We start from the raw sequence: 10830 nt of genomic DNA on the forward strand, positions 1-10830 counted from the left end.
CATATTGATAACATTATAACTATAACATGATATATTACATAAATAGTCCGATGACTATAGTGACGTAGCATGAAACTAATAGCGATTTATCCAAACGAAACATGTAGGCCCTACAGTTCTAAAGCCGGAAATGTGCACACAATAAAATGATTCTAGAGCAAACATAGAAATAAAAATCCTATGCCATATAAATACACAATAATAATAACGTTATTCCCACCAACCGCGAAGAGATGCCTGAAACAAACTCTGAATGCAACTTTTGTTAAGTTTGAGCTTAAGTGCAAGGTTTAGGGGTATTGTTACAACTATATTTAGAATCAATGTGTAGTAACTACGTATAGATCAAGGTTACCAGATAAAGTGTAGTGGCAATGTCTAGATTTAGCGTCTATACAAAAAAATATAATGACACTATAAACCAAGCCCCGTTGTATTTCTCCATCAATGGGCCATTTGTCTAGTTATAAAACAGCACTACTACACGTAAAATAATATTTAAAAACATGTGATAGTTACCACAACAAAATATCTTTTTCTTCCAACCATCAGACAGGAGAGATCCATCGTCCACCCACCGAAAGATTCCTTCTTGTTCCATCAGACAGGAGAGATCCATCGTCCACCCACCGAAAGATTCCTTCTTGTTCCATCAGACAGGAGAGATCCATCGTCCACCCACCGAAAGATTCCTTCTTGTTCCATCAGACAGGAGAGATCCATCGTCCACCCACCGAAAGATTCCTTCTTGTTCCATATCGTCGAGACCCACCCACAGGTCGGCATTTACAGATGTTGCTATGGCAACGATTAGGTTCAATTTCTCCTGTGTTTTTATAGTATACAAGTTTCCCCCAAAACCTTGAAGTAAACAAAAAAAAAATAAAGTGTCACCCTCGTTGATGAGTTATTTATAGCGCCATCTGTGTGATGTGTTCTCACTGGGCAGACAATATCAGACGGCTGGTGAACGGAAATCATCCAGGTGGTGTGTGTCTACTGATTGGTGTGTGTCTACTGATTGGTGTGTGTCTACTGATTGGTGTGTGTCTACTGATTGGTGTGTGTCTACTGATTGATGTGTGTCTACTGATTGATGTGTGTCAAATGATTGTTGTGTGTTACTGATTGGTGTGTGTCTACTGATTGGTGTGTGTCTACTGATTGTTGTGTGTTACTGATTGGTGTGTGTCTACTGATTGGTGTGTGTCTACTGATTGGTGTGTGTCTACTGATTGTTGTGTGTTACTGATTGGTGTGTGTCTACTGATTGGTGTGTGTCTACTGATTGGTGTGTGTCTACTGATTGGTGTGTGTCTACTGATTGGTGTGTGTCTACTGATTGGTGTGTGTCTACTGATTGGTGTGTGTCTACTGATTGGTGTGTGTCTACTGATTGGTGTGTGTCTACTGATTGGTGTGTGTCTACTGATTGGTGTGTGTCTACTGATTGGTGTGTGTCTACTGATTGGTGTGTGTCTACTGATTGCTGTGTGTCTACTGATTGGTGTCTACTGATTGGTGTGTGTCTACTGATTGGTGTGTGTCTACTGATTGGTGTGTGTCTACTGATTGGTGTGTGTCTACTGATTGGTGTGTGTCTACTGATTGGTGTGTGTCTACTGATTGTTGTGTGTCTACTGATTGTTGTGTGTTACTGATTGGTGTGTGTCTACTGATTGATGTGTGTCTACTGATTGGTGTGTGTTTACTGATTGGTGTGTGTCTACTGATTGATGTGTGTCTACTGATTGGTGTGTGTTTACTGATTGGTGTGTGTCTACTGATTGGTGTGTGTCTACTGATTGGTGTGTGTCTACTGATTGATGTGTGTCTACTGATTGGTGTGTGTTTACTGATTGGTGTGTGTCTTCTGATTGTTGTGTGTTACTGATTGGCGTGTGTCTACTGATTGGTGTGTGTCTACTGATTGGTGTGTGTCTATTGATTGGTGTGTGTCTACTGATTGGTGTGTGTCTACTGATTGGTGTGTGTTTACTGATTGGTGTGTGTCTTCTGATTGTTGTGTGTTACTGATTGGCGTGTGTCTACTGATTGGTGTGTGTCTACTGATTGGTGTGTGTTTACTGATTGGTGTGTGTCTTCTGATTGGTGTGTGTCTACTGATTGTTGTGTGTCTACTGATTGTTGTGTGTTACTGATTGGTGTGTGTCTACTGATTGATGTGTGTCTACTGATTGGTGTGTGTTTACTGATTGGTGTGTGTCTACTGATTGATGTGTGTCTACTGATTGGTGTGTGTTTACTGATTGGTGTGTGTCTACTGATTGGTGTGTGTCTACTGATTGGTGTGTGTCTACTGATTGATGTGTGTCTACTGATTGGTGTGTGTTTACTGATTGGTGTGTGTCTTCTGATTGTTGTGTGTTACTGATTGGCGTGTGTCTACTGATTGGTGTGTGTCTACTGATTGGTGTGTGTCTATTGATTGGTGTGTGTCTACTGATTGGTGTGTGTCTACTGATTGGTGTGTGTTTACTGATTGGTGTGTGTCTTCTGATTGTTGTGTGTTACTGATTGGCGTGTGTCTACTGATTGGTGTGTGTCTACTGATTGGTGTGTGTTTACTGATTGGTGTGTGTCTTCTGATTGTTGTGTGTTACTGATTGGCGTGTGTTTACTGATTGGTGTGTGTCTACTGATTGGTGTGTGTCTACTGATTGGTGTGTGTCTACTGATTGGTGTGTGTCTACTGATTGGTGTGTGTCTACTGATTGGTGTGTGTCTACTGATTGGTGTGTGTCTACTGATTGAATAGTTTTATACCGTCTGGGGACTGTGCTCTTGTTATACAGTTGGATCTATAGAGTCAAGTAACATCCTACTTGTTACATAGTAAAGTCATATAACAGCCAACTAATGTGCTTAGTAAAGGGCTCACCTTAACATACCTGTTGAAGAGACGGACCTTTACACACCTACTAATGGGACTGACCTTTACAAACCTACTAATGCGACTGACCTTTAGAAACCTACTAATGGGACTGACCTTTGCAAACGTCTCTTGCACTAGTATAGTTGAAACGATCCAGCGACACACGAACACACACACTGACACTTCCGTTCTTTAAAAGTTCAAAGTTTAATGGTTGGTTACACAACTGTGTGTGGGTGTCACGGTGAGGGGTGGGGGCGGCGGTTGATCTCGGCCATGAGCCTGGGGATGGGAAAAGAAAATCTGTAAACTTCGTTGTCATATATATATATATATATATATATATATATATATATATATATAAATATATATATATATATATATATATATATATATATATATATATATATATATATATATATATATATATATATATATATATATATATATATATATATATATATATATATATATATATATATATATATATATATATATATATATATATATATATATATATAATATAAAGTTGAAAATTCTGTATGTATGTAATTATGTTTGTCGTGGATTACAAAGGAATAAAGAAAATACGATACTTCCATGGATTCAAAAGATAGATAATTAAAGTACTCATGGTCTAACTGCATGGTTTAAAAAATTAATACTGAAAGTGTTGTGAAATAATTTTCATTTTTCAAACTGATAGTAATAACTGTCTAATTGTCGGCATGTTCATTAAACAACATTTTTTAAAAATATCATCTTTTACAAAACTTCTAATTATATCTGAACATTATTTATATGTAGTCCTTTAGAACTTACTTCCCTTTGATAAATTAGGAAAACACAATTACTTCCTTTAAAAGCATTAAATCGGGTGGAAAAGAATTTACTTTTTATTACTTTGTTTTGGTGTTGGGAAAAAAAAGAATTACATAATTAGCACGGATTAATCAAGTGCATATGGTAGGTATTTTTAATTCTGCATTTTATTTATTTCATACAATGAACGTACTGTTTACTAATTTTTTTTTTTAATCAAAGAAATTTGACGTAATACAAAAGACATCTTTATTCGGGAACGGGAATTTGTGCTTTATTTTTGCGCATTCGTTTTTGTCTGTCTTTTTTGCGCGCGAAGGGGAATTCGTTTTGTTAGGTCGCACCAGAAAGCTCCTTTATAGACACCTGCACCAAACTAAAAGAAGATATACAATTTCATATATTAGATTAATATTTTTAACTAAAGACGGGCGAAGTAACAAAAGACAACTTTATTTGGGAACGGGAATTCCCGCAGGTTATTAGTTATCTTTTTTTTGCGTTTTCGTTTTCGTCTGTTTTTTTTTTGTCGGTCTCACCAGAAAACTCTTTTATAGAGACCTACACCAAACTACAAGAAGATCTACAATTTTATATAATAATAGCCATCCCGGTTTGTGATGTGTTGTGTTTATGTTGAGTTTGTGTTGTGTTTAAGTTGTGTTTAAGTTGTGTTTGTGTTGTGTTTGTGTTGTGTTGGTGTTGTGTTGGTGTTGTGTTGGTGTTGTGTTGTGTTGGTGTTATGTTTGTGCTGTGTTTGTGTTGTCTTTGTGTTGTGTTGTGGTTGGGTTTGCGTTTGGAATTGGTTTGTTTTCGTTTGCTTTTTTTGTTTGTTTTTTCTTGGTATTTATGTTTGTGGTTGTGGTTGGGTTTGTTGTTAGGTTTTTGTTTTCGTTTGTGTTTATATTTGTAATTGTGTTTGCGTTATGTTTGCGGTTTTTTTTGGGTTGGTTGTGGTTAGGATTGGCAATGCCGGGTATATGATGATTACTAAACACACAGGTAATGGTCCCTAACAGTTAAGTTTTTCACAGAGTCTAGAGCAGGGCCTGGCCGGGACGGCTAGTATATATATATATATATATTTATATATATATATATATATATATATATATATATATATATATATATATATATATATATATATTATAGGACATAATTTTAAAGGGTAAACGTCACAAACATCCGTTGTTCACACAATTTGCATGTAAAATTTGATGCATCCACCTTGCATACACCAACCCACCCCTCTATACAACAGCCCGTCCTATCCAACAACGAACTCACCCAGACGACAGACTTGTGACGTCTGACTGTAACGGACCGTTGAACACTCGCGGTTACGTAAGACACAGGTTCGAACACATTCCAGACGGTTGACAGATATCAGCTCCACCCCCAGTGGTACAAACTCCAGGCTAGGGTTATGTAGCGTCACAAACTTGGCGCACGTGAACTTTGTTACACATGACGTGTCTGGGGTCAAAAAGTTGACTTTATTCATTTAAAGTCAAGTGGATGACTTTTTTTCATTGAAAGTCAAGTAGATGATTTTATTCATTGAAAATAATGTACTTGACTTAAATATGGTGTTGTTGGCTTTATCGAAATGACAGGAACTTGACTAGAAGCCACATTTTTTGACTGCATATGTACGATTTTTTCTGTGGGAACAAAATGTGGGCGACCATCCTGATTTGGACTGATGGGGTAATTTTAATATAAAAATGGATGATCTAATTAAGTTTGCTCTAAATTCCATGTGACTAATGAGGATTTGTTCCTTGACTTTTGTAAACATTAATTGGGGGGGGGGGGGGGGGAGCGGGTGTCTACAGGTGGTATACAAGTCTCTAGCAACATCTGTCTAGTTGTTTTTGTACTCTAACATCAATCTAGTTGTGTCATGTGTTTGTACTCTAAAACAATAGTTTAAATTGTGTAATTGTATAAATAGTGTAATTGTGTATTTTGTAACATACTAATATAAGAATTAAAAAAAAAAAATTATCAAGGCATTAATTTAAGTAGATGAAACTATTAAACTATTGTGTAAAATCTCATATTTCAGTTTATTATGGGCATATATCCCGATGAAAGCAGGTCATATATTGACTTACGTGAACAAGCCACCAACAGGATCAGAAAACAATCACTCAATCGAAAATTCATTTTGTTGACGATACAACTAAAAGACAGTATCAAGTAGGCTACACGTGAGTAATATGGGTTGAATGTACCATTAACTGCACGACTAAGGTCAGGTAACACGCTGAAAATGTTTCCAAATACACAGCCGTGGAGACACAACGCACTAGGTGTTTAAACCTGTGTGTAAATCCAAGCACTGAATTCAATATACCCGTTCAGTTTGCTATAGCTCCAGTCGGCGTGGTAGGCTAATACAGCAGAGGCGTAGCGACCCTTCCCGGCGCCCGGGGCGAACTTTCAATTTGGCGCCCCCCCCCCGCTTATATATATATATATATATATATATATATATATATATATATATATATATATATATATATATATATATATATATATAAAATTATGTGTATAATTATGTGTGTGATAGTGTGTTTATATATAAGCTTGTGTGTGGGTAAGAGTGTATTTGTGTGTGTAAGCGTGTGTGTAAGCGTGTATGCTACAGTCCGGACAAGGTTTAATAATTACATTGTATGATTTTCATTCCTTAAAACTTTACGACAATTTAATTCCCATTAAGGTGCGTTTAACTTTGTTTGCGAACGATTAGTGATGTCAGTAAAAAAAAATAAGCCTGATCTGTGTTAGAGGGTAGTTTGTAGCTAACGCTAATATGTTTAGACCAGCCTTTTATGTTCTAGTTTTGGAACGATCTCTGTTGTGATATGGTACATAGTTGGATTCGAAGTTTGTTAGAGTAAGGACACACAAGTGACATACAAGAAGAAGTTATCAGAAATATTTATTGTTCACATTGGAATACGACATGGGTATTTTGTTGATTGGTTGATGGTATGACTAAACAAGCTAGAGAAAACAAACTGGAATCCAACGGATGTTAACAGCTCGTAGTCTTGGATTTCGAAGATTTGCCCTGCCTTCTCGCACACAGAGTTTCTTCCAGGCATCTCTTCGGGGGGGGGGGGGGCAAAGCCCCCCGAAAATTTTTTACCGCCCCCCCCGAACGAATTGAAATTTATATAATTTATATATAGAAAATGTATGCGTTTAACAGTGTCCGCCCCCCCCCCCCCCCCCAAAGAAAGTCTACCGCCCCCCCCCCCCGAAAATTTCAAGTGCCCCCCCGGAGAAAAAAGTCTGGAAGAAACACTGCTCGCACAACGTCAACAACAAATGCATAACTAATTGTATTGATTGAAGAAGCAGTAACAATCAATTTAATGATAGCCCATGACGTTCTGATTATAATCAGCAGCAATAAAACGCGTTTTAACACTCTAAGAAAATGTAGAATTCAAATGCATTGTCAAAAAAATTCAATTAGGATCTATAACTAAATGTGGTCTCTTTTACTGTATGGCTTGGAGCTAGATTACAGACAGTGGAGAATGAAATAAGAGCATGGAAAAAAAGTGGTGATTAGTGGCTTAGGGATTCAAGAATCCGTGATATTTAGTTCTCTTTAATATAGTTCAGTGATCCAGGTAAGATGTAATGCAATCAATCAAAAGTATCTGATCTCTCACGTTGAAGTTGAGAGAATCGTAAGAATCTTACAAAGAACTAGTCGCGTCTTTTTTTTTTTAACAAAACTGGCTATTGAAATTGTACATTACGCGTTAATACACTTGGTTTCTTTACTAAGTGTTAAGAGAGTTATCTGCTCACCAATCCAGTACAAATACTTGCGATTTTTGTTAGGTAAAAAAGCGCCCCCCACCCCCCCCCCCCCCCACACACACTCATCACAACCATCTTGGACAAAGTTTGTAGAGCGGTTTTTAACGTAACAAACTTTTTTTTAAAAATGTTACACAATTATACAATGCACAGTACAATTCGTTTCTTTCTGAGAGCTAAAGGTTGTTTACTCAGAATCCTGTGTAATTTTGCTATTTTATTTAGCCTAAAAGCGCCCCCCTGCACCATCTTGATAAAAGTCACTAACGTATTTTACAGTTCGATAATCGTACAATACGTTTTAATACAATTGGTTTCTTTTAATAGTGGTAACGTTTATCGACAATCTAGTGTAAATTCTTCCGTTTTAAGTCTCGAAAAAGCGCCCCCCCCCCCATCTAGGAAAAGCTTCAAAGCGGTTTTGCCGGTCACTGTTTCTTAAGAGTATATGTTTTACATTAAGAAATCAAGGTAGAAAACAGTTAAATCAGTATGTGAGGCGTGTAGCCATTACATTTCTTAACTTAGACAGTTTATAATTCAAAACTGCAGCATAAAATCAGCTTTAAAAAATTTTTCCCACCCCTTTTGGCGCCCCCATAGGGTCGGCGCCCGGGGCGGCCGCCCCCCCCGCCCCCCCCTAGCTACGCCTCTGTAATACAGTACAACCAGGTTTATGTAGTGTGCGGGTACCGAATCCTAGAGCATTGCGCCGTGTTCAAAAGTTGCCATTCATAACATCTCCATAGCCAAAAAAAAATATAACGTTATTTAAGTTTCAGACTCGATTGGTTGTGTTTTGTAGCAATGTTTGTTTACACTGCAACCATTCGTCATACACCGCGAAGGGAGCATTATTATTCTAATGTTGCTCGGCATTGTTGTGATTGGCAACAAGATTATGTACTTTCAACTTCGAACTTTCCACAACTATTGATGACGTATTTGCCTCATCTCGCTCACAGCTAGTGTTAAGGGTTTGTTCTGCTTAATATATTCAACATGGAGGTGAAAACTAACACGTTGTATCAGGGGCGGATCAACCTGATATACACACATATATATATATATATATATATATATATATATATATATATATATATATATATATATATATATATATATACAATTTATATTTTTATAAATATAAATACATATTAATTTCTGACCTGTCACTTCCAATAACACATTCTCAAAACACAATTCTTACCTACAGAAACGTTGTGTTTCCGAATGGTGCAGACAGCCGGATCACTAAGTATTTAAGATTTTCTATTTTCTTGGGGCTAGAGGGCTAAAGGGTGCGGCCTGTTACTGACTGGTCACTGCTTGCTAACAATCAGGCGGATTAGTCATAAAGAAACTTTTGAAGTACAGTTTGTGTTTTTATTTTGTTTTGATGAGATTCAGTTTTTTTTCGGACACAGGCTTAAGAACCCAGTTATGTGCCAGATAAAATATTTCTATTAAGATGAGTTGCTTTGGGAAACAGTTTTCGGGAAGAAACCGATGACAGATGCTGTAAACATTGGAAAGGGGGGTAGAGTTCTATAAAGTGAGATTTTTGTGTGGTCTTTGTTTATTTAATAAAAAAGCTTGTGATTTAGATATTAAAACGATCAATCAACTAACAGAAATAAACTTCTGTAGAAATTTTAAAAAGGTTGTATTGTTTGTAAGAGCGAATTTAGGGGTCTCTTAAAATGCCGCTTGTATGAATGTTAGCGAGTGAGATTTAACAAACAAAGAAGACCCTATGCCTAACATTTGTGATTTATTTTATAGTTACTACCTAACTACACAAACGGGCCTTTTCTGACGAAATAACTTTCAAATTCCTGTCTTACTATTTTAAAGAGGTTCAATCGTAGGCCCTAAACTTTTTTGCCATAATTGATATATTCTTTGTGGGTTTTTTGAACTCTAAGTTTAAGTAATTTTACTGACATAAATGAACGCTGGTCCGGATTATGTTATTTTAGTGAGCATCGGCTTAATGTAAACAATGTCTGAGTAGGAGGTGATGACAACTGGTATTTATACTAAAGTGTGTGCACGTGTATGATATTTTATAAACAAATTTTTTTTAAATTGTGAATTATGCATTAAAACGTTTTTTTTTTAAAAGAAAAAACCTACAATTATTTTGTAAAGTGAAATTTTGGGGCCCCTAAAAATGCGCTGCTGCGTTGGATAAAAGATGTTTAATAAATAAATACAAATACTTAAAGTCTGTAAAAGTAGGTTTGTTTCTGGGTTTTTTTTCCCTACACCCTGAAATGAGTTAGACAAGTGTCATTAAAAAGCTTCAATTCACAACTCGTTGCAACTTTTTTTTTTTTTTATACTCAGAACTTTGAATATAATAATAAAATGTTCTGACAAAGTCTGTCTAAAATATAATCATGTATATAACATCTACATACAGAGCAACAAAAGATTATGAAAGTTATAAATGTAAATATAAATAATGATTGAAGCTTGTAGATATTTACTGTCTATACCTATGTGATGTTTGTTAATGGTTGATGTAAATAATGTGTTGCTCATTCGTGTGGGGCAACAATGTAAAAACAAACCACGGACAAGCAAAGAGTTATTTACAGAAACAACACCCTCAATGAAGCTTTTCACTCGGGTAGTTTCATGCTGTATTGTAATGTGTTTACACAGACCCATATTCCAAATAGAATATGTTTTCTCTTCTCAAACTCTAGACAAAACTGTTAAACAATGTTTCAGGCTAGATTGCCCTTCAGATAACCACGATAGACCATCAGAGATTATCAGAAACCATCACAGATAGGACCATATCAGACCACCAGAGAGAGACCGACATAGACCAACAGAACCATGACAGACCACCATAGACCACCAGAGACATGAGAGACCATTGTAACGTACATATTTCTCTAACAAATAAACGCTAGACATTGTAGTTCACTAAGATGAAGAGAGAGACCGTGTGTGGCATAAAGTGGTGTACTGGAGCTGCCACAATTATATAAATTAGGTACTACTTGTCTGTAACACGTCTAGTTGTAATGGTACTCGCTAGACTTTGCGCAGTGGCTAGACTTTGTTATTTTAATGTTATATCGATTAGCTTGGAAAAACATGGACGTATAATCACTTGTTTTAATTAACCGTTTTTGCCAGTTAATTAGGCAACACGCCATCAGCGTGTATCTCGGCCATAAAGTGGCTGTAAAACGACATTTACAATGTGTGTAGTGAATGAGTGAAGTGGGATGGATGGG

General features: G+C 36.5%; 1 protein-coding gene across 1 annotated transcript; it reads right to left on the reverse strand.

The window, feature by feature from the left end:
• Nucleotides 1-652: 652 nt before the first annotated feature.
• Nucleotides 653-5222, reverse strand: LOC131937101 (C-type mannose receptor 2-like). The gene is made up of 3 exons (XM_059294295.1): nt 5006-5222; nt 3011-3178; nt 653-861 (listed from the first exon to the last, which is right to left on the reverse strand). Exons 1-3 carry the CDS (start codon nt 5220-5222, stop codon nt 653-655), a joined length of 594 nt encoding a protein of 197 aa, XP_059150278.1.
• Between the last annotated feature and the right edge of the window lie 5608 nt (nt 5223-10830).

Source organism: Physella acuta, unplaced genomic scaffold (assembly GCF_028476545.2).
Source record: "Physella acuta isolate Inbredline_101_S28 unplaced genomic scaffold, ASM2847654v3 ptg000200l, whole genome shotgun sequence".
NCBI classification, from domain to species: domain Eukaryota; kingdom Metazoa; phylum Mollusca; class Gastropoda; family Physidae; genus Physella; species Physella acuta.